This window comes from Penicillium digitatum, chromosome 4 (assembly GCF_016767815.1).
Source record: "Penicillium digitatum chromosome 4, complete sequence".
Taxonomy (NCBI): Eukaryota; Fungi; Ascomycota; class Eurotiomycetes; order Eurotiales; family Aspergillaceae; genus Penicillium; species Penicillium digitatum.
In genome coordinates, this window is record NC_089387.1 from 3,291,904 (window position 1) to 3,314,571 (window position 22,668).

Here is a 22,668-nt window from a genome sequence, read left to right on the forward strand (position 1 = left end):
AAATTGAAGAACCTGTCTGATTGGAAGGAAATGTTATCAAATGAGATCAGCCTTACCCGGAGGTAAGTCAAAAGGAGCAGGTCCGAAAATGATGTACACATCCGATTTCACATTTATAAGCAGTCGGACCCTCAAGTCGACACCAACTTGGAAAAAAAACTTCATTCCAATATACCCCTCACTGCAAAATGGCTTCCAACCCTCCCGCTGCCTGCTGTGCCTCCGGTTTCAAGCATGAAGGCGCTCCCGTTGGCGAGATCAAAAATATCAACGGAGGTAAGATGCGAAAATCCTGAATTCCAGCCACCTGAAGCCCCGCAGAACCATCAGTGGTAACCAAACGACTCTCCAGTCAACACCTATATCGTCTACCCTAAAGATAACAAGACCCCCGAGAAGGCCATTGTGTTCCTGGCCGATATCTTCGGCATCTACATCAACGCTCAGCTCCTCGCTGACGAGTTCGCCAACAATGGCTACCTGACTCTCATTCCAGATCTGTTCCAGGGTGACCAGATCAGTCTCAGCGCCATGGAATCTGGCAAGGTCGATCTGCCTGCATGGCTTCCCAACCACCAGGCTTCGAACGTGGAGCCCGTTGTTGAGTCGACAATCAAGTACGCTCGTGAGACTCTCGGCGTCAAGAAGATCGGCGCTGTTGGATACTGCTTCGGCGGTAAGGTATGTACTTGTAGTCTGGATCTAAAGATCCAAACTCCAAAAAGATACCCTGCAAGCCCTGATGCTAACAATGTTGCTTTAGTACGTCTGCCGTAACCTCAAGCCCGGCCAGATTGATGTTGGTTTCACTGCGCACCCCTCGTTCATCACCCACGAGGAGCTTAGCGCCATTAAGGGCCCCTTTTCTATCGCTGCTGCTGGTAAGTTAATGTTGGATAGACACCCGTTTGAAAAAGCAGCATCAAAGGCTAATTTGGCGTGTGTCAGAGGTCGACTCGATCTTCACTACCCAGCTTCGTCATGAGTCTGAGGATATTCTCATCAAGACTGCCCTGCCGTGGCAGATCAACCTATTCAGCGGTGTCAATCACGGTTTCGCTGTGCGCGCTGATCTGAGCGACCCCAAGCAGAAGTGGGCCAAGGAGCAGGCATTCTGCCAGGCCATCGCCTGGTTTAACCAGCACCTGTAAATTAATTGGAGGACTCTGCATATATGAATAGCAAAAGAGTGATCAACAGCATGCTGTCCTCTCTGATGAAGAAACCACTGTAGCAGCGAATGCGGAGTAAATCGAGATAAATTGATCATCGCCACTGTCCCCCCAGGGCCCAGAAGTTGACGGTTGCGTGGTTGGTCTTTATCGCCGGGCGTAATTTCGCGAACAAGTCGCCTTAATGGTCCGCATGTCTCCCTCGACCTCCGTTCGAGTTTGATGTTCCATTTAAGTTGTTCTGGATCTTGAAATTCAAAGTTCTTTTTGTTTCTAGCTTTTTGTTTCTAGTTAGGACTTGCTATTTTCTTGTTTTTGATTCCCGTCAGGAATCACGTGCGCCTTGTGAGTTATCCCTGGGACCGGCCCAGCAGTTCGACCAGCGAGGGAAACAGAATCTAACGATTGATCTTTTCTTTCCAGTCATTAATTGTTTAATCTACCGGCTGATCCTTGAGTACCGTGTCAACTCTTCTTGACGGCTCCGACCGCGCATCCTCTCCTTCAGAGTCGCGGTGCATCCCGACTCAGCCCAACCCTACTCCGGCCGCCCTGAGTGGTTTCGTCACTATATTTATCTGAGAGTGACAGTCAACGAAGTCTCATCAATCACCAACTATGGCGACTCCCGCCGCTTTACCTCCGTTGCCTTTCAATCCGGGTCGGATACGAACCTACCTCCTCCGTTTACCGCTGTTCACCCGACTGGTGCTGCTAGTGATTCTCGCCTTCTGGCTGCTTGAATTCCAAACAATTTGGAGCGTTGTGCAATGGGGTGCTTTAATTCCGGAGGAGATTAACCTGGGCACTAGTATGTTTGATTCCCTGTGAGAAGAGCATATCGGACGCATGCTGACTTGGGGGTGTTACTAGTGTACCGACTCAACACTTATCCCATCATCCACACTGGCTTCTTCCATGCTTTCTTCAATGCTGTGGCGGTTACACCGCTGCTGGAGCGTTTTGAGGCCGAGCATGGCACTTTGACTGCTATTGCGCTGTTCATTGGACGTGAGTGCTGTGCTAAAACGCAACACTTGTGGCCATGTTGACTAATGTTGAATGATTTAGCTCTTTCAACTGTCCCTGCTGGACTCTACATCTTGGTTGAGAAGTTTGTTCTACACAGAAATACTTCGGTGGTCGGTGCAAGGTAAGCTTTTGGTCACCAGTTTCAATGTCTCTCGGTAACTGACCTGCAATTCAGTATCTGGGCTTTCCTGCTTCTCGGTTCGGAAGCCATTAAGACCTACAAGTCTCACCCCAACTTCAGGTATGATTCACTTGGGAACTCATTACTTCAATCTTACTAACGCCCTTCAGTCTTGGCCCGTACAAGATTCCCACCTGGACCTCACCCTTGTTCGGATGTGTCGTTGTATCTATCCTCATCTCGAACGTGAGCTTCCTCGGTCATCTCTGTGCGATTCTTGTCGGGTATCTCCGTGAGTTCCCTTCTTTGACTCCTCTTGTTTCACTGCTAATTGTCTTTAGTCGGCCTCGGATATCTCAAGGTGTTTGTGCCCCCTGAGAAGGTCCTCCGCTGGATCGAGGGCAAGCTGAACCTCCTGGGACGCCTACCCCATTATGTCTCCGTCGACCAAAAGACCTACGGTCGCTATGGAGTTCTTCCAACCACTAACCCCGCTGGCGCCAATGGCAACCAAACACCCATGAGTTACTTGGGATCTACCCAGCGCCTTGGAGCATGATTCCGGACTTTGACGCATTCTTCATTTCTCAACTTTTAATGTATATTTTCCACTATAGTTTTTTTTTTATTGTTGCAGACTCGAGGGGACATTGGATAATAGCATAGCGTGTGCATACTCACCTTTAATTTGCACTGTTGGTCTTTTTCGGTTGACGTAAATCCCACTTCTCCGCGCGCAAGCAACGGAACTCTCGATCTCCACTGTTGCTTGAAAGACTACAGTTCAGTCCAATCATTCCGCTCGTTTAACAGCTTCGCCTTCGCGGCAGGGAAATCCATCTCCCGATGGTCACTACTCAATGGCTTTGAAATGTGAGCAAGCTGGAATGCCCCCTGTCCTTCCTGACAGCAGCACCCCAACTAACAAGATGCAAGCTGCAATCCGCAATTTGGGGAATAACCCCCACCTCATCTTCGTTCGCCTCCCGAATCTCCTATCTTTCATCTGCATTATCGTCGGCGTTGTCTGGCTGCTTCTCCTGCCTCTGAATGAGTACTCCCGACAGACCTATATTTCCGAGAATGCGCTCCTGCCGGGCCAAGTCCATGCATATTTTACGGGCAGCGAGCAAAATATCTTCCGAGGATATAAGAAAGAACTGGAAGGATTGTTGAATGATGGACAAGCGAGAGGCGGCCAAAAAGAGGATGCGGAAGTGACAGCGGTGTAGGTTGGATGAACACGGCACAGGCTGAACTACTCGCTGATACTACAACAACAGAGTCTCGGACAAGCTGCAGTCAATCTTGCGAGCGGCGGGCCTCAAAGTTGCCACGCAAAAATACGAATACATCTCTGCTGGGATTGCGCATCGGGGAGAGAACACTTATGCTATTATCCATGCGCCGCGCGGTGATGCCACGGAGGCAATTGTGCTAGTCGCGCCATGGCTGACAGCTGACGACAAGTTGAACCTGAATGGCGTCACTCTTGCCCTGACATTGGCGAGATATTTCAAGAGTGAGTTTCAATGTTGTCCTCCTTAATTCGGGTTGCTGACAGTTGATCCTAGGATGGTCACTGTGGTCCAAAGATATCATCTTCCTGATTACCCCGGACAGTAAAACTGGAACTCAGGCTTGGATCGATGCCTACCATGACATGCATCCGGCATCGGTGCAACCGCTTCCTTTAAAGAGTGGAGCGTTGCAAGGAGCACTAGTCATCGAATACCCGTTAGATCACCGGTTCCAGACGCTCCATATTGTATATGACGGTGTCAATGGCCAACTACCCAACCTCGACCTGTTCAACACGGCTGTAGCCATTGCAGGCGGCCAGATGGGTATTGGGGCTAATCTACAGGAAATGTGGGGTCATGACGACAGCTACGAGCATCGTTTGCAGACCATGTTCCGCGGTATGACCAAGCAGGGTCTCGGGTATGCTACCGGCGCTCACAGCAGCTTTATGGCGTACCACATCGACGCCATCACCCTGCAGACCAAGGGCGAGGGATGGGAGGACGAAATGGCCCTAGGCCGGACGATTGAGTCTCTTTGCCGCAGCTTGAACAACTTGCTGGAGCACCTGCACCAGAGCTTTTTCTTCTACCTGCTCATGCAGTCCAATCGTTTTGTCAGCATTGGAACCTATTTGCCCAGCGCCATGCTGATCGCTGGAAACTTCACCATCATGGCAATTGCCCTCTGGATCCGCACCGGGTATTACCCCGAAAGCACGCCAATCGCCAAGCCCAAGGATGAGAAGCAGTGCACCGAAGAGAAGGCCAATACGATCAGCATCGCGGAACGACATCTCGCTCTACCGCTCTCGCTTGTTGTCGGACTTCATCTGCTCGGCCTTGTCCCGCTCTGGATTTTTAATAATGTCTTCCACCAGGTGAGCGCCGCCAGCCTACAGCCACTATTGTAATAGCTGCTAACACACCTATAGTATTTCACACTTACCACCTACATATTCATCATTGTTGACATCATCCTTCCCCTCTTCCTCGCCGCAATCCTCTCCAACAGTCTCGGTCTATCAAAGCCAATCATTCCCCAACAGTACCACCTTATAAAATCCTTCTCCCTTCTGCTACTAGGCCTCTCTCTCTCCGCCCTCGTCACGCTCAACTTCTCCCTTTCGCTCATGATCGGTCTGCTCTGCGCGCCACTTAGCTTCATCACTCGTCTGCAAGGCTCCGCGCCATTCCGCTTGACAACTTCCAGTCTCGGTCTGGTGCTTCTCAACTTTATTTCCCCGCCAACTGTTCTCCTCGGCGTTTGCTGGTACCTGGGGGTCTCCGTCGAGGCTGTCCTTACCCGGGCGGCTTTCGGTTGGGATGTTTGGGGTATGTGGACCCAGGTCGTTGTTTGGTGTGTGTGGTGGCCAGCTTGGTTGATTGGCTGTGTATTGCTGGGGTCGTCGATGTTCTGATTAGATCGTTGTGCATTGTTTTGTCATGCGGTTTGCCGCACTGGTCTAATGTTATAGGACAGTAATAAATCCAAGTCCATGCTATAACTACCAAGGCAAAGAAACGAAGACAGTGACCAGGGCACTGGGTACCACAGGCTGATAGCAAGGAGTCCAAACCTCAACTGCGCTTGACATCCCAGGTACACGTACTGATTCACTGCGTATATATCAAAAACGAGTGAATCTAGCTAGGCACGTAAAATTGTGTTGCCACACTTGCTCAAATAAGGGCTCTGGACGAATGCCTCCCCTTCGAAAGGTTTCATGCCACACCGTACATGTATTCAAAGAACTGAGTCGATTGCTGATCCTTACTCCAGGGCGCAAGCGCCTGCCTCACGATGGCTACCACTTACGATCAAAGAACATGTGGCATTCGACGCCAGAAGAGCCCAAGGCGAGGTTGAACAAAGACCATTTCTAACTATACACACACCATATTGCAGAGGTCATGAACGGCTGATTCGAGCGAACAATGAAAACATCCAGGATGTCAAAATATCCCTGCGACATATTTCACCGAGTCTTTGTTTCAGCCCTTGAACAATGCTAGCATCTCACATTCATCAAGTGCATCAATGTTAGATTGTTCCTGGGTCAATTCTCCTGGGTCCTGCTGTAAATCAGAAACAGTGTTCTGTTTCTTTCAAGAGGTGCCTCCCTCGAGTCTCGTTTCATCTCCATGATTCTTCCCATCAATCTATATAAGAGTGACGAGCCTGATTACTCGACAAATGACTGTATCTCCCAGCTCTTCGCAACATGGCTCTCTTTCGAATCGACCTTCTTTCGCTATGGCTTCTCCTATTCCGTCTCGCGACAGCCGCCACTCCAGTTCCAACCAAAGACGGCTTTTGTTTTAAATACCTTATCCAAGGTTATGATACCTGTGCCCTGATTGCCAAAGCACACGACATCACCGAAGCCGACATCGAAAGCTTCAATAAAAACACCTGGGCATGGCTCGGATGCGGACGGCTATATCAGGGCGACTTCATCTGTCTCAGCGCAGGGAAACCTCCAATGCCAATGGCCCTTCCTCATGCCACCTGTGGTCCACAAGTGCCCGGAACAACACGTCCAGCACACTGGGCCGATCTCGCCGGAATGAACCCATGTGTCGCGTCTCAGTGTGTGAGTATATCCCCATACCCCCCCCCGTCTTCTAGATCTAGTCCTATCAACCTAACAACCCAACAGTGTGCTTCCTGGGGCCAATGTGGTGCCACCGATCTATATTGCCAAAACTACCGTGCACCCCCTGCCGGTCCTACAGCCACCGTGAAAGGAGCGACAGAGGCTCCGAAATCCACAGCTTCTAGCAATGCAAAGGCAACCGGGGCCAAGCTATCCACCGATACCGGCACCGGTTCAAACCCGACCTCCAACCCCGATTCCAATCCAAATTCCATGCTCAGCTCTACCACCGTCAAGGCTACGAAAATCACTACCGCAACTAAGCAAGCTACCACTACAATCGCAAAAGCAGCCCCTGAACCAAGCGTATCTCAATACCCTTGGACGGCACCGTGGGAGATCACATTATACAGTCAATTGGGCTGCGAGGGCGATTACTACCATCTCGAGGGGTATAATAAGGAATTCCTCGATGACAAAGGCTGCTTGGCGCTCCATGGTGGTCTCAATAGCAAGTTCACCGAGACGGGCGTTACCTGTAAATGGTGGACGGACAATAGCTTCACATGGAGTAGTTGTGATGCGAGCAAGCTTGAGAAACCTCAATCCTGGATCCTCAAGAATGGGTATTGCTCGGCCTTCAGTAAGAAGGATTGTGATTGCTTTGATGGTGTGACTATGTATTATCAACCAAAAGGGTGTCATAATAGGACGGGGATTGATACGCCTAATTTTGCTGCTTTGCAGTGCTCGATCAACGGAGTCTAAAAGGGGCCTTGGAGGGTTGTGTATATCGTTTGGGGGGTAATGTTTCGATTTCTTTGATTGGTCTAATGAATGTCTAGTTCTTGGAGTTCGAGTGATGAGCGAAGTAGACATGTAGGCAAGACACATGGAACACTGCATAACAATTTATGCAGATTGCAGGAATTACAGAAAAACAGACCATACTAGAACCACGATAGAAGATGACACCATTGTATTCATTATAATAGAACTGATCAGAACACAAGTGAGATGAGATATCTATGCAGCCCACACATCCTTACCCGCCCCCTCAATCCAATGACCGAGCTGGTTGACACCGGCATCCCATTCCTTAAGACGGTTTCGCATGCCATCAATCTGCTTCATATCCAGAACCTTAGGCTGAACCCAGTGGATCTGTGCGACCTGAGCAACCTGATCAATAGATCCACGCAGCAAACCCAGCGACAAAGCCTTCATAACGAGATGCTCGATCTCATCGGGCTGCACCTTAGTCTCGGACGCGATAGCCTGGAAGGAGAGAGAGCGGTCATGAGGGGGACGGTGGAAGACCATCTCCGTCAGTGCCGAGAGCGAGATCTTCTGGTACAGGAATAGCCGGTGTGACTCCAGTAGCTTGTTCTTGCTGATGTTCCCAGCCAGCACGTCGTAAGCAGCCAGGTCGCCCCGGTTGAAGGCGAAGAGAAGCTCGCGGAGCCAGTTGTGCGGGGTCTGGGTCAGTGAGTCCAGAATCGGGTGCAGGAGGAGCTCTCCGAAGTTGTAGATCGTCTCGGATACCAGGGCCGCTACGCTGAGGTTGTATGCGCGCGATACGCGCTCAGTCTCGGTGAGTTCTTCCAGGTCGATGCAGGCAAGGTAGAGAAGGGCGTTTTTGTAGAAGGATGCAAATTCTTGCTTAGACTGTTCGAGTGAGGTGTTAGTTATGACGTGAGTGGCCGTGTCTGGCTAAATTCAGAATTCAGTGAATCACGTACGTGGTAGTAGTCCGCGTTTACTTTGTAGAATGATGCGTGCACAACGGTCTCGACCGAGTCGAACGTGTCTAGCACCCGCTGGCAGGTGGCCAGGTCTATCTGTGCTCCGTCCAGATCCTTCAGCGACAGCTTGACGTTAGCCACGTCAGCGAGCGCATAGACATATGCATCCTGTGTGTCGGCCGTATCCGTCTTGGTAGCGAGGGATGTGAGGAAAGCCAGTCGTTCTTGGTCATCTAGAGGGAGATTGTTAGTCTGTGTTCACGTAACGGAATGCTCATCATGATAGAAATTGGAGCTTCCAGACTAGATTGCGGGCCACCAACCTGTGCATTCTGTTGCTGCCATCAACCCTAGTGACACAAACTTGAGCTGGTTGACCCGGTCGGCGAAACTGAGCACGAAGGTCTTAAACAGGGCTAAGCGATGCGGAGCACTCTCTGGCATGCGGAAGAACTCGACCAACGAGTCTGTAAGCTGGTGCCATAGTTTGCGTTCCCAGTAATCTTCGAAGGTGAGGAAGTAGGGTTGTGTCTCTGGGCTTCCTTGTGCTTGCTGCTCGAGCAAGAAGTCGGGGATCTTGGACTCCATGGTGGAGATCTGGGAGCTGTTTAGGTTGGATTCTCTGACAGATGGCGAGATGCTGGATCAAGAGAGGAAGGTAGGTAAACTCGGACGAAATTGGAGATGTTGATGGTTGTCCGCACTGCAAGAGAGCTGATATGATGTCCTCACGTCGGCAGTTTGGGGAGCTCTCACTCACCGCCCTAGTTTCCACGGTCTTCGATGCTCTGCTGTTTCAATGACAATTCTCTGCTTTGATTTTGATCATGTTTAATGTTATGTAGCTATATGAGCAGGAGCCGAAGCCGATAAAAAGAGGTAGTAGTTGCAGATATGCTTCTTTGTTGGTCCTTTCTTCCACCGCTCGTACTATACAACAGATATACACTAGACACCGAATGGAACTTTGCCCGTGTAATGATCCTACGGGTTATTAGTTAGTTTCCCGAATATACCTCTGCTTTAATTCTTGCTCAAGCCCGTAGGGCTTGTAATTGATGATATATCCAATATAAAGAAGAACACCAAGCAGGTTTGATACGAATGAGAAGGCATATGTTGTTACCAGAGAAAAAAGGTTGGATTCAGAGGACAAGGCGGGTATCATGCTGGTTGTCGCATCGCAAACAAGGGTCAAGGAACGGTCCGATAGAGACAGATGACACCTTGGACGGTGAACTTTTGATGTCTTGCGAAACGAGCATCGAGATCCAATTGATTGCCAACCGAGATATGTAATACCACGAAATGACGCTGCTTAACCAATGAAGTAAATCTGACACTTGGAGGCGGCGACGGGTTGCAAAAACTCGGAAAAAGGTGACGGTACAAGCTCCAGTATATCGATTGCGACTGGTTGCTATTGGGGTCTTCAACAAGCAGCAGAAGGCCTCAATGACAGCTGAAAACATACAGAGACATTGGACAGGGCACAGGAGAACGCGAGAGACGGGAGTGAGGGAGAGGAGAAGACTACCTTTGATAGTCCTGGACAACCAAGCAGAATCACATGATTATGATCTCAACATGAGGCTCTAGCCTTGCATTTTTCGTTGTTCTAATTTTCAGTTGAGAAGTAGAAGCAAGGTGAGAGATCAATCTCTCATAATGGATGGGCAAAGGGGCTGTCATAACTTCTTGGACGTTGAACATAAGCACCTTGTAATCAGACCCAATGGGTCTAGCGTCGAAAAGATCCTTGCCCATGGCATTTAACCTTGACTAAACCAACGCCCAAGGATTGTCATAAGGGATTGAGGTGGCTGTATTGGTTCCAAGTGGCAGATTGGCATTGTGTGACTGAAACAGGTCACTCGGGAAGCCAGCCAGAGACAGCTTCTGCAGTTTCCGTCACGTCGTGGTTCGATGGAAGAGAATCAGTCTCGTTGCCCCTCTCAACACGAAGAGCAGTATTCGAATTGGACATGTACCAAGCCCAAGATCTAGTGCTGATTTGAAGTGGCAACTCGGCTTCGAGTGATACACATCGTTGGGATAGGACTAACAGAAGTCCCACCAGCTGTCCTGTTGAGTATCTATTACCCCGGTTGTGGGCTTTCCTTTTCATGGAACCCCTGTTGCAAGAGCAACCTTGATCTGTTGCTCCGATTCGAGCCAGAACAAAACATCTTGCTTCAATTTGGTCCTTGAATCAGCACATCCTGTCTGAAGAATGATGGCCGGCCACTTCAAATCTTTTCCAGGTGCGTCATGTAAGGTTCAAATTTGACTGGGGATCCAATAAATCCATAAGAGGCTGACCTTGTCGATGCGACTCTGGGATCGGTGAACAGACCGCCTTCAAGACCCGCAGATACTCCGAGAATTTGCGGAGAAGAGTGTTCGCCAGTACTAGAACAGGCAGAGCAAGGTTGATACACAAATGTACAAAGCAAGACCTACAGTCATCAAGTCATTAAACGCAAGCTGGATCGAGTGAACTGACGGCTTCCCTGCCTAGTACTAATTAGATCATCGACCTGCACCATTGGCAAAACAGTAATCATGCCGAGCACAAACCAGCACGCGGGTTAGCCACCAGGCCCCAAGGGATCTTGAAACCATACGAAACCGGAGAACTGGGTTGTGCAATCGAGCGACCTTCAAATAACCAACCCTCTTGTCATGCTGCTCTTGATGCTGTTAGATACGCCAACTACAGTGGAGCTGATACTACAAGACTGAAACACACGTAGAAGGAAGCCCCAGAGGGAAAAGGTATTTTGTATTTTTTGTAAAACCCCGACCACACCCCAGCTGGGAACATGGAATCATAGATGCTAACGAAAAGCGACACGCTTATGCGTCATCGACGGTGGTGGTGTGGAGACCCTTGGGGTCCTTGACGTTGACGGCCTGGACGTGGGAGTAGAGACGCTCCTTGGCGTTCTCCTCGTCGTTACGCTTGCGGGAGATGCGGACACGGAGACGGAAGGGAACACCCTTAATACCGGCTTCCCAGACCTTCTTGTTCAGCTGGGGGTCGACGCGGACATCCTTGGTACCCTGTTGGTGAGTGAAGCATATTAGTAAACAGATTCCCAAATAGGGTCAGGGGAGATGAGAGCGTCGCTCAAACTTACCATAGCCTGCTCGGCGAAGGCGCGGATCTCCTTGATGGCCTTAGGAGCACGCTTCTTGAAGCTGACGCCGTGGCACTATAATTCCGGAAAAGAAGTTGCAATCAGTCTTCCGCCCGAATGCCATCTGCTAGAGAAAACTCTGCGCGATGAATGTTTCTGGTCTTTCGGCCATAGTGGACTTCATAAAACTAATTCTTCTTGTGTTCCGGGTGCGGATATGTGTGGATGCGAGCGAAGACTTTTTCAAGACCTTCTCTCGGCTGTCTCTATCGCGAAGCAGACAAAAGACAAAAGTGCCATGTCCTACCTGCAGATTTCTCCACAGGTCATGGCGAGGATGGTGGTGAGATACAAAAGGGGATTGGTTTCCAATTCGACCCTCGACGCACACACACACACCAACCCCCACCACACACAATCTTTTCCGTAACAAATTCCGTTTTACAGGAAAAGTATCTTGTTCTCTGTCCATTATATGCCTCCAGAACTGAATCGGATTCGAATCGTCGCAGGTAGACTGGGAAAGGGTTTGTATTCAACATACTCGCTTGTGCAGGTTGATGGTGTACTCGCGAGACACCACATCGGCGATAGCCGAGCGCTTGTTGCCGGTCTTGACGTTGGACATCTCTGCGGAGAAAGTTAGAGGAGTGTTTCGAAGTGATGATGGAGGAGACTGACTGAAGGGGTGGTCGACGGTGGGCGGAAGTGATCGATTGTCAGAAGGAGACTTCGTGGTCGATTTTCGAGTGAAATTCAGTGTGGTCTCGCTTGCCTGTGCGGGGTCTGATTGGACCAAGTGGGGCTGCACTATAGCCAATGATGTTTCAGTGGTGGATATTGGTGCCTCAGGCAATGAGGACCTTGTTTAATCAGCAAATTTGATACTTGGGAGGAATTGATTTAGTGACGTTGTCGTGAATCTTCTAGCTGTTTAGACTCATGATCTATAGATAAATTTGATCTAGCTTCTAAGAGATATCCCTCCCCGTCTCCAAAATTTACCCACATTACTTCTGGCCTGCGCTCACATCGGGGTAAAGGTCAAATCGTCGCTGGGTGGAGATAGGAATTCCACTGCGGATATTTGCAATCGCATCGTGATGTAAATCAGCATAAATGATGGTCTCTTTCTCTCCGGCTTCGGAGAGAACAGTTGCGCTGGGGTCAGCGACCAAGCTGTGGCCATAGGCTTGATAGGAGGCGTCCAGATCACGCGCCGGGCTACAAAGTGCCACATATGACTGGTTATCAACAGCTCTGGCACGAGCAAGGAGTGACCAATGCAGAGGACCGGTCGTAGTGTTGAAGGCCGCCGGGTAGACAAGGAGGAAAGCTCCCTGGCGGGCGGCGATCATCGCTCCCTCCGGGAAACGAATATCGTAGCAGATGGCCAGAGCGATCTTCCCGTACTCCGGGAGATCGATGACTGTTAACTGGTTACCAGGTGAAAGTACGTCGCTCTCCTTGAACTTTATCTTGCCCGGAATATCGATGTCGAACAGATGTGTCTTGCGGTGAGTACCGATCAAGGCGCCCTTTGGCGAGAAGACCAACGAGGTATTGTAATACTTTTTGGTAGAGGGCTCCAGTTCAGGAATACTTCCACCGACAAGGTATGCATTTGCCTCCACGGCGATAGCCGATAGGGCGTGGAAGGAGGGTGATTGTTCAACCGTGGGGGGAGAGGGAAGGAGGGTCTCGGCGTATTTTGGGAAGAAATTTGTGCCATAGGGCGAGTTGAAGCATTCTGGAAGGACGATTAATCCTGCGCCAGCCTTTGCAGCTTCGAGAACTTTGCTCCGAGCATGAGAGAGGTTCACGGCCTTGTCCGCTCCTAGATGGCTCGGTTAGCTGCGGGGGGGAAAAAGGGCAATCTTAGAGATTCAAACCCGATGCAAGCTGAACAAGAGCCAATTTGAGGGGCTTTTTCAAGAGGGTAGCCATGGTTGGAGATATGAAGAAGAAGAGATGAGGGGGGGGAGGTGGGAGGGGGAATGATATCGGATCGATTACGAATTGCGGGGGATGGCCATTTCGCTGATAAGCAGCATCGCGACCATACTCAAATTGTTCATCCTGGAGATCTTTATCTTGAGTAGATTCTTACTTTTTTTTCGGTTTTTTTGGCTTTGAATAGCTGCGGTTCCCCCCGATCAGAGATTGGAAGATGACGTTATAGCTGCATGCTCTTGAACTCTTGAAATAGCTTACACCAAGTGGTATTATAGGCCTCTTTCCAAGACGCTTTACATACGATTCCTTTTAAATAGGCAATCAAGAACAAAATTGCGCCCCTTGTTACAGTGTAGCCCTGAAGCACCTATAGTTTGGATCTTTACAGACCGACTTTGCTGAGAAAGTACACCATACCCATGCCAAGCGCGCAAGCGCCCAACACATCCTGTGTTGGGCGCTTGGCACAACGACTATGATACATTACCTTTATTGAGGAAAAAACATAATCAGGTCAATCCAATGAGAGGCCGTGAATTCTCTCCGGATATAAAAAGGGGGCTTACACAGTAGCGAGGCCCACTGGGATGTCGTTCTACCAATAGAAGATGCGATGGTGGAGTCCTGCTTTTTAATTTCTTGTTCGGACACTTTCGACTCGAGTGCCTATTAACTGCTGTATCTTGCTAATTCGATCCGACTCAACAGTCTTATTTGTGTATAAGATATCATGGAGGACGGAGCCTCGACCCGTCACCCCAAAGCATGCATAACCTGTGCGAAGGCCAAAGTACGATGTTTCCCGGAAATCGATGGTCCTTGCAAACGGTGAGTATAGATGGTTTCATACTTGATCTCTCTATATGTTGATCTTTTTTTTTTTTAGCTGTCGACGTTTGGGCAAAGACTGTGGAATCCAACTACCCGGAGCTCATCGCCGTGAAAAAAAAACAGGCGCAAGTAGTTCGTAAGTGTTCACCAGTCCGACAGTTCCCTAAGAGACCCCTAACATTTAAGCTAGGGAGGTTGCTGCACTCGAGGAAAAATTAGACCGCATGGTCGCTTTGCTGGCTGCCTCGGAACAACATGTCCGAGAACGATTAGAAAGTGGCCAAGAAAGGAGATCATCATCTACGTTTGAACATAACATCGCTGCTCCTGATGAAGCTGAAGGCCAGCTGTTGATGGAAGTGTTCTTCCGGAAAATGTTCCCTCTCTTTCCCTTCCTCATGATTCCCCCGCACGTCACCGCAGAGGAACTGCGCCGAGAGAAAACATTCCTCTACCTGAATCTTTCAATGGTCGCATGCCAAAAAGCTCCACGCCAGCGAGAGATTGCGGATTTAGTCCAAGAATATGTCGCCGAGCACATCGTCATCAGAGGGGAACATAGTCTGGATCTGCTCCAGGGCCTTCTTATTAATGTGGCTTGGTTCGTTTCAGTCAGTCGTTATCCGCGACTGGCTGACCAACCCCCTCAAGGGCCCAAATCGGAAGAACCTCAACATTTGGTTCGAAGCACTGCCCAGCTTGATACAAATGTGCACTTACTCGTGGCGCAATCCTTTAGTATGGGCTTAAATCAAGAGATGGCTTACCAGAAAAGCTTGAACTATCCTTTGACTTATTTGAAAGATACTACGAACGAGGACCGTCATAATCCGGTTCGCACACTGGAAGAGCGACGCACTTATCTTGGGTGTTACTATCTCACCACCATGTATGTGTACCCTTCATACGTGGCTGAAACATAAGCTAATCTGTGAAAGGCTCTCGACATGTGTGAAAGACTTGGGGCCGATAATTCGCTTTACAAGATACACAGATGAATGTTGCAAAGTGCTAGACCAGATCGCAGAATATCCCACCGATGCCTTTTTGACACAGCTGGTGCGAGCGATGAACGTCGCAGAGAGGATCCACCAAACACTCTACAACACCGAGCTCCATTCTTCATCACTCTCATCAGCGCCTCCGCCCCTTGGACTAAGCATACGATGGCTTGAGGCTGAGCTTAAGCAACTCAAAGCTCGCATGCCGAGTGACTCACCCAATTCTCGTGAGTCGTACCATCGTGTTTTCGCGGATAATTTAAACCTGACAACAACGACAGCCGTTTTACAGCTTCACTACATCACACTCGAGATACATCTTTATCGAATTGCCCTTAGTAGCGAACCATCCAAGTCGAACTATGGCGATCATCCTCTAATGCAATTGGATCTCCTTTTCCGCTGCCTGGAAGCGACAACCTCCTTTTTCCAAAATATCCTCTCCCTCCCATCTGATATCTTTCCTTTCTTCCCTTTCAGCATCATGTGCCAATTCGGAAAAGCAATCGTCACTCTCTCACAGCTCTCTCTTTACGACCACCCCGGATGGGATCGAGCATACGTGGACAGCATCATCGACTTCGACCAGACCGTCGATCTTTTAGCTCGCAAGATGGAAGAAGAACGTCCCGCATTAGAACAGGCTCTTGGAAAAGATCCAAAGTCTACCGAGTCGCCGGAGATATTTGGAAGGATGAGAAACCGCGCGCAAATGATTAAAAAGATGCATCGGCAGAGAAAAGAGGCACTGGAACAAAAATCCCTGCTCACCACTGTGGCCCCGATGGATTATGACTTCATGATGGATTGTCCCCTCGATGTGTTGTTTCCTTTTGGTGAAATAATTCCACCGATATATGGGCAACACATGTAGTTGACAATCGGCCATGTCTAGGCCCACTACGGACCGAACGGAATCCGCCGAGATCTGGGCAATTTAGATCTACTTGTACATACTTTAATGTTATAATGATTTATTTCCAACGATTCCAATTGGTTCATCGCGAGCGACAAACACCTATTGCTCATAGGATCTTCCCGCGATGTGTCCGAGACCGGCAATTCCAGTCAATTTCTCTTCATGGATATCGACAAACCGCAGATTAAGTCCTTAAGTTACCACCAACGCGCCATCTCCACGATTTCAAAGTACACGATGTGAAGAGAGCCCCGGCTCGGAGTCTTGTCAGGAGAGCGGGTCGCGCAGATTCAACGTTCACAAGGCATTATAAACACATAATCGAATCAAAATTACAAGACCATTACCCCGACCATAGCAGCTATCACGGCCATGATACCGGCAATGTTGGAGGAAGGGGTAGTAGCAGCATTCAAAGTGGACGAGCTGGCCGCGGCAGCAGAAGGAGAAGCAGCGTTACCTCTGTTCGAGGTCGACGAGGTAGAAATCTTCAAAGAAGAAGTGACCACCGTAAGACCGGAGGGAGCATCCGTGATCATGCTATCGGCAGTTTGAGTGCCGGATGGGAAAGAAGAAGAAGAAGAAGAAGAAGAAGAAGAAGAAGAAGAAGAAGAAGAAGAAGAAGAAGAAGAAGAAGAAGAAGAAGAAGAAGAAGACGCGAAGGATGAGTCCGACATCACCGACACCTCGGAAGTCTGTGTTGCAAAAGCGGACACAATCTCAGCCGTCGACAAAGCAGTCAACGCGATGGTGCTTGTAGAAGCAGCCTGTTTGCCATTGGGCCCCCAGCCTTCCAGGTAGTCGGGAGTAAGCGTTGCAGTCCCAGAGTATTGGGGACATCCTGGCTGGGTTGTCTTTGGGGCGCACGGCCGCCACCGCAGTCAAGAAATGAGCAGATCTCACCGCTGTCCGGGACGTACCAGAGGTAGCTGGCGTAGTAGTGGTCGAAGATGACTTCTGAGGAAACACAGCCTTCCAGGTCGGTGCGAGCTGTGGCGAGGCTGGCGAGGCCTAGGAGGAAACAAAGAGTGACAGGTTTCATTTTGGATTGTGAATGAGCGACCGAGGTAAGCTTAACGAATGACAGCTAAGGAGAGTGAAAGAAAAGGAGCACTGAAAGGGAACTCGAGCACTGGAGAGGATAGTCATTTCTTGGCGGGAATCAGTTCCCTTTGAAGCGGGGTCTCGGCCCTCGAAGATCAGCCTCAAGGTCTTTAGGTCTTAGTTGGATCAGTTGGATTGACTTCAAACTACCATGTTTACATAGAAAGAAGATCAATTTTTATCCATTTTTACCAAAATACAATGTAGACCCCATTATCTTCAGAAAAAAAAAAGGAAAATTCGACTTGGAGCCCGTGGTGCCCGGGGAGGTCCTCAACCGGAGCCTGACCGGACTCAAGGGAGACAAAGGGCATTGAGAAGCCGGCCCACTGCGTAAAGCCGGGCCAACTTTGTCCGATCTAGAGCCCGTGGTGCCCAGGGAAATTCTCACCTGGGCCCTAACTGGGCTCAATAGAAACACCGATGCCACTGGGAAGCTGGCCCACTGCGTAAAGCCGGGCCAACCTTGTCTGACTTGGAGCCCGTGGTCCCAGGGAGATACCCACCTGGACCCTCACTGGGTTCAGAAAGAAACCGATGCCATGGGGCTTGAAGCTGGCCCACTGCGTGAAGCCGGACCAACTTTGCCCCAGGTGGCTGGGGGGCCGATGGACAAAAAAAAAAAAAGAAACATGAGCAACAAAAAGCAAGAGATCAAAAAGAAAACCGAACCACAGAGGCAGTAAACGCATATGCAAACCTTCGCCATGCGCTTGAACATAAACTAACACTCCCGAAAGGGAGAACACAGATGGAGAAGATGTGGAGAAGAAATAGAGAAATGTCTAGTTCTTGATCTCGTTGATCAGCTGGTGGAACTCTTGCAGTCTCTCACCCTTTACTCGAACGGCCCAATGTTTGAGTTCCCCAGTCTCGTTGGGGACCAGGAACTGAACACTGTTAGTGGTGAGCTTGTAGTCAAACTCTTTCTTCAGGAGAATGTTCAAGGTGACATTTCCACTAGGGTCGGCACGGGCGACAATCCGTGCACGGCCAGTGACAGGGTGCTTCAGAAGGCGGACAGGACCTGTTCCTTTGGCGTACCACTTATCCTCAAGCTTGAACACCCGGGACTTGTCTTCAAACACAAGAGTTTCTTCTTCTTCGCCACCGTTGCCCTTTGTCAAATCGAAAATTTCGCCAGGTTCACCGTCCTCATCTTCAGTGGAATTGGAAATGGGCTGAGTAGGAGGGGCCGAGGGAGTGGTCATCGCGGGCTGTGCGGAAAAATTGGTCGAAGGAGCCAACGGTGCAGTGGAGACCTGTCCGAACATATTGGCGCCAACAGAAGAAGGGGGAGGCGAGGGCTTCGTCTTTTTTGCGGGGGAATCATCTTGGTCGTCATTTCCATCAACAGAGGCCTTGCGTTTCGGCGAGGCCGGTCTAAGCCCGCCGAAAATGTTCTGCTCAGCCGGCTTGGGTCCACCGAAGATGTTCTGAGAGGACTTCGGCTTTTTTGCGGGGGAATCATCGTCCTTTTCACCTTCATCTGCGGAGGCCTTGCGTTTCGGCGAGGTCGGCTTGAGCCCGCCGAAAATGTTCTGCGAGGCTGGGACCGGCTTACTGGACGACCCGAAAACCGAGGAGCCGGAAGAGGAGCTGGGAGGACCTGCACCAAATGCACCGAAGAAAGGCGGTGGGGATGCAGGCTTGCCTCCAAAGAGTGCGGCATCCGCAGGCGAACGCTGGGCTGTTCCGACGAGAGTTGAGAATTCAGAAGACTGAGGAGATGATGATGTAGGGAAACGGGGTTGGTAGTTCGATGAAGATAAAGAGGAAGTGCCGTTCGCTCCAGCGGAAGCGGCGGTCGAGGGAGCAACGAAAGGAGGAAAGACAGGAGGGGTAGAATTAACAGCACTCGCAGAGGGGGTACCGTTCGCTTCAGCAGAAGTGGTGGTCGAGGGAGTAACAAAAGGAGGAAAAACATGAGGGGAAGAATTGCCAGTACCCGCAGAGTCGCCCTGCGGAGGCGTGGCAGGTGCAGCAGATGTTGCAGGCTCCTCAGCGTTATCATCAGCGAACTTGAAACCCACACCGGGGACGAAAACGGCACGCTTTTTAGCTGCGGCTTCAATTTCAGCGCGCTTCGCGCGTTGGCGTTCCTCATCTTTGCGCTCCCACTCTTCCTCATCATCCTCATCAGAGTCAAACTCCAAAGCCTTTCTCTGTGCCTTTGCTTTAGCGATGGTCTTGTCCGACTCTGTCTTGAACTGGGCTGAAAAATCGATGCCAGTAGCTTTACCACCAAGCTTGGGAACCTGGAAAGCAGACGCTGCGGTTGAAGTGGCTGCACCATCAAACTTAGGAATCTGGAAAGCAGGGGCAGTGGTTGAAGTAGCTGCACCGTCAAACTTGGGAATCTGGAAAGCAGGGGCAGTGGTTGAAGTGGCTGCATCACCAGATTTAGGGGCTTCAATAGCAGAGGAAGTGGTAGAAGTTACTACAGCGCCAATTTTGGAAACTCCAAAAGCAGGGGTGGTAGTTGAAGTGGCCGCATCGCCAAACTTGGGAGGCTCAACGGCAGTGGGGGCTGCAAAAGTGGCTACAGGGCTGGCAGTGGGAGGATAAGGCTTAGCTGGAGCGACAGGAGCAGCAGAAACGGGAACCGCGGCCGGAGACGAAGGACCGGCAATCAAGGCGGAAGAAGCGCCAGCAGAAGTAGTTGCTGGAGCAGGATTCGGAGCAGAAAAGGATTGGGCGAACTTGGAGGAAGTGGTAGACCCACCAGAAGGCTTGTTAGAGGGTGCTGGGTGTCTATCATCATGACCAAGAGGTACAAAGGCCGGAGGAGTCGGGATCCGAGAAGGCGCGTTGCCATCTGCCGCTTCCTGGGCGTCATCGCGTTTGTTGATGGCAGCGCGCTTAGCATCTTCTTCGGGGTTGATCGACCCAATGGGGACACCGAGCTCACGTCGAAGTTCAGCGTAAAGAATAAGGACTTCGTCAATATCATCTGTCATGGGATCGCATTTGGCGACCTCACGCTTGAACGACTCAGTCAAGACGCCAATCTTCATAAGCAAGGCGGCTCGATCCCTAAGCTCATCCCGATTCTTCTCAGGGAAAAGACGTTTGAGTGGCATCGCGTCAAAGTCTTCAGTTGATACAGGAAATTCAATTGACACAGGTTGATCCGGTCGAGGGAAAAGACTGTCAGAGTCTGAAGCAGCGAAAGTGTTGGAAACAATAGAAGTTGAGGAGGAAGAGGGGAGGGAAGAGGAAGACGAGACAGGTAAACAAGACGAGCTCTTATGGTCGCGTGGAGACTGCGCGAACGACACATGAGGTGTCGCAGCTATCGTCGCACCTTCCGTTCGAGATTCGTTCGACACCTTAGGCCCAGCGGTAAATGGGCTAGTCAATGAGCCATTCAGAGCTGCGATGTTGGTGTCTTTATTGTTCCCAACTGCTGTACTTGCACCAAAGAGCGAAGTGTTCGATGCCTGGGGAGTTGCAGCCTGCTCTGTCGGCTTTGGCGCAAATGGATTACTGAAAGCGTTCTGCCCTGACAGGTTCGCGAATGGATTGCTAGGCGTCACCTGGGTTGTCTTTTCCTTTCCAGACTTTGACGGCGCAGGAGACACCCCGAACATTGAGCCAAATTGTGAGGTCTGGGCAGGTACAGGAGTCTGCCCTTCGCTTGTCACCTTCGGTGCAAAGATACTACTCGTCGCTAATTGTTCCTTCTCAGCCACAGGTGCTCCAAACACTGGCTTGAGCGGCTTGTCCTCGGATGATTTTGCACCCGTGCTCTCAGCAGCTGGCTTGTGCGAGAACAGATTGCCAAATGCCGGTGAAGCAGTCTGCTCTTTCCCGGCCTCCAAAGTTTTCGATGCTGTAGGTGTACCAAACATGGACTTGAAAGGCTGGTCCGCTGTAGGGATTGCAGCCGCCTTCTCAGCAGCTGGCTTTGGCGAAAACATGTTGCCAAATGCTGGTGCAGTCGTCTGCTCTTTTCCAGCATCCAACACTTTCGATGCTGCAGGCGTACCAAACATGGACTTGAACGGTTGCGCTTCGCCGGCCTTAACAGAACTTTCGGTCCCAGTAACATTCGGCGAGGACAAAGCGCCGAATGGGCTTGGCGCTGATAGGTTCGCGAACGGGTTGCTCGCCTTCGGTTCTTCTGCCGCTGGCTTGGGCGCAAATAGATTGCTAGCAGGCCCTGAGGGCTGAGAACTGGGAATTGACCCGAAAAGAGCGCCAAAGGGCTTTCCCGCTTCTGCGGGCTTTGCAGAAGTTTGCTCCGCTACCGTAGGCTTCGGGGCAAACAGGTTAGTGCTGCTGGTTGGAGCCTGCCCTGTCAGGTTCGCAAATGGATTGCTGGCTGTCGGCTGCTGTTTCTCTCCATCTGCAGGCTTCGAATCGGCGGGCGTTGATCCGAAAAGCGGCTTGAAAGGTTGTGTCTCGGCAGGTTTCTCGGCAGGTTTCTCAGTCGCAAATGCCTTTGGTGCAAAGAGATTGCTGGGAGCATTCTGCCCTGAAAGGTTCGAAAATGGATTGCTAAGTGCCGATGGACCTGCGGCTGGCTTCGATGAGAACATGGAAGCTCCCTTGGGCTTGGTATCAGGCGACGTTTGCATACTGTCATCGGCAGGCGAAGTCATTTGTGCGGTAGACTGCCCAAATAAGGCGGGTTTTGCTGGGGTGCTCGTGTTCGGTTGTGCTCCGAATCCACCGAATGACGGAGTGGACTGGTTGCCGGCATTGAATCCTCCAAAGCTGAATCCACTGGTACTTGACTGTGAGTTTCCACCGAACGATGTGTTTACAGAAAACGGATTGCTCGACGGCGCAGATCCAAATGAAGTAGGGCCCGCGCTGAACCCGAACGACGTCTGGCTACTCGCCTGGCCGTTAGTGCCCGACGAGAAAATCCCACCCTGACTGGGCCCCGAGCTTGCGCCGGGGAAGCTCTGGCTCTGAGTCTGACCAAATGTGAACCCAGTTGACTGGGTAGGTGCCGGTGCCGCGGCCGGTGCCGCGGATGCGAAAGGGTTGAATGAAGCCACATCAGATGCGCCTCCGCCGGTTGTGGGGGTTGGAGCCCGGCGTTTGCGGACGTCCTTGATCCTAGAGGGTTCAAAGAGATCTTCGGTCAGTTTGTGGCCACCCGCCGCTATTTCAGTTCTCACTTACTTTCTGCTGGCTAACTGGGCCGCTGTCGCCCGAACGGGTTTATCATCCGGGGTGCTGGCCATCCCAAAAATACCCTCGTCTTCTTTGGACCCTTGAGGACCTTGAGCTCCACGTTTCAACATATTGGCCGTATGAAATCACCGTTGGTTGTATGCTTGGAAAGCTCGAACTGCGCGAACTGCCTTATATCCTTCGTAATCTATGTGACTCGGTTTCGTGCGCTAAATCAAACCCGATGCAATACTGAACCTCGGGGTGACTGCGTGATGATTTTCCTCACTTGCGGACAATCGAAGCAGGGAGCTTTCGATATGCGGCGAGGCTCTTTTTGATTCCGCGCCGACTCGAAAAACAACAGCTTTGATGATTATCCTCCACTTAA

General features: G+C 50.6%; 9 protein-coding genes across 9 annotated transcripts; 5 read left to right on the top strand and 4 right to left on the bottom strand.

Moving 5' to 3' along the window:
* Positions 1 to 188: 188 nt before the first annotated feature.
* Positions 189 to 1,610, top strand: Pdw03_1115 (Dienelactone hydrolase family protein; the record flags this gene model as incomplete). The annotated part of the gene is made up of 6 exons (XM_014679360.2): positions 189 to 276; positions 353 to 681; positions 764 to 881; positions 949 to 1,147; positions 1,502 to 1,517; positions 1,596 to 1,610. The coding sequence occupies 6 exons, from the start codon at positions 189 to 191 to the stop codon at positions 1,608 to 1,610; spliced, it is 765 nt and encodes a 254-aa protein (XP_014534846.2).
* A 180-nt stretch (positions 1,611 to 1,790) lies between these two features.
* Pdw03_1116 (Rhomboid protein) lies at positions 1,791 to 2,884 on the top strand (the record flags this gene model as incomplete). Its single annotated transcript, XM_014679361.2, has 6 exons — positions 1,791 to 1,983; positions 2,046 to 2,183; positions 2,244 to 2,325; positions 2,380 to 2,445; positions 2,496 to 2,617; positions 2,667 to 2,884. 6 exons carry the CDS (start codon positions 1,791 to 1,793, stop codon positions 2,882 to 2,884), a joined length of 819 nt encoding a protein of 272 aa, XP_014534847.2.
* A 301-nt stretch (positions 2,885 to 3,185) lies between these two features.
* Pdw03_1117 (Rhomboid protein 2) lies at positions 3,186 to 5,269 on the top strand (the record flags this gene model as incomplete). The annotated part of the gene is made up of 5 exons (XM_066099808.1): positions 3,186 to 3,198; positions 3,262 to 3,553; positions 3,609 to 3,847; positions 3,900 to 4,729; positions 4,784 to 5,269. The coding sequence occupies 5 exons, from the start codon at positions 3,186 to 3,188 to the stop codon at positions 5,267 to 5,269; spliced, it is 1,860 nt and encodes a 619-aa protein (XP_065957535.1).
* An 804-nt stretch (positions 5,270 to 6,073) lies between these two features.
* Positions 6,074 to 7,216, top strand: Pdw03_1118 (Rhomboid protein 2; the record flags this gene model as incomplete). The annotated part of the gene is made up of 2 exons (XM_066099809.1): positions 6,074 to 6,445; positions 6,512 to 7,216. The coding sequence occupies 2 exons, from the start codon at positions 6,074 to 6,076 to the stop codon at positions 7,214 to 7,216; spliced, it is 1,077 nt and encodes a 358-aa protein (XP_065957536.1).
* Positions 7,217 to 7,474: 258 nt separating this feature from the next.
* Positions 7,475 to 8,781, bottom strand: Pdw03_1119 (Putative 26S proteosomal regulatory subunit; the record flags this gene model as incomplete). The annotated part of the gene is made up of 3 exons (XM_014679362.1): positions 7,475 to 8,116; positions 8,191 to 8,426; positions 8,517 to 8,781. 3 exons carry the CDS (start codon positions 8,779 to 8,781, stop codon positions 7,475 to 7,477), a joined length of 1,143 nt encoding a protein of 380 aa, XP_014534848.1.
* A 2,271-nt stretch (positions 8,782 to 11,052) lies between these two features.
* Positions 11,053 to 13,283, bottom strand: Pdw03_1120 (Nitrilase family protein (Nit3), putative; the record flags this gene model as incomplete). The annotated part of the gene is made up of 6 exons (XM_014679363.1): positions 11,053 to 11,259; positions 11,337 to 11,411; positions 11,881 to 11,966; positions 12,018 to 12,141; positions 12,368 to 13,173; positions 13,229 to 13,283. The coding sequence occupies 6 exons, from the start codon at positions 13,281 to 13,283 to the stop codon at positions 11,053 to 11,055; spliced, it is 1,353 nt and encodes a 450-aa protein (XP_014534849.1).
* A 739-nt stretch (positions 13,284 to 14,022) lies between these two features.
* On the top strand, positions 14,023 to 15,998 carry Pdw03_1121 (Fungal transcriptional regulatory protein, N-terminal; the record flags this gene model as incomplete). Its single annotated transcript, XM_066099810.1, has 5 exons — positions 14,023 to 14,120; positions 14,179 to 14,259; positions 14,314 to 15,012; positions 15,062 to 15,351; positions 15,406 to 15,998. 5 exons carry the CDS (start codon positions 14,023 to 14,025, stop codon positions 15,996 to 15,998), a joined length of 1,761 nt encoding a protein of 586 aa, XP_065957537.1.
* A 377-nt stretch (positions 15,999 to 16,375) lies between these two features.
* Pdw03_1122 (putative siderophore biosynthesis enzyme) lies at positions 16,376 to 17,085 on the bottom strand (the record flags this gene model as incomplete). The annotated part of the gene is made up of 3 exons (XM_066099811.1): positions 16,376 to 16,583; positions 16,728 to 16,884; positions 16,947 to 17,085. 3 exons carry the CDS (start codon positions 17,083 to 17,085, stop codon positions 16,376 to 16,378), a joined length of 504 nt encoding a protein of 167 aa, XP_065957538.1.
* Positions 17,086 to 17,932: 847 nt separating this feature from the next.
* Positions 17,933 to 22,408, bottom strand: Pdw03_1123 (Nucleoporin nup61; the record flags this gene model as incomplete). Its single annotated transcript, XM_014679366.1, has 2 exons — positions 17,933 to 22,220; positions 22,287 to 22,408. 2 exons carry the CDS (start codon positions 22,406 to 22,408, stop codon positions 17,933 to 17,935), a joined length of 4,410 nt encoding a protein of 1,469 aa, XP_014534852.1.
* Between the last annotated feature and the right edge of the window lie 260 nt (positions 22,409 to 22,668).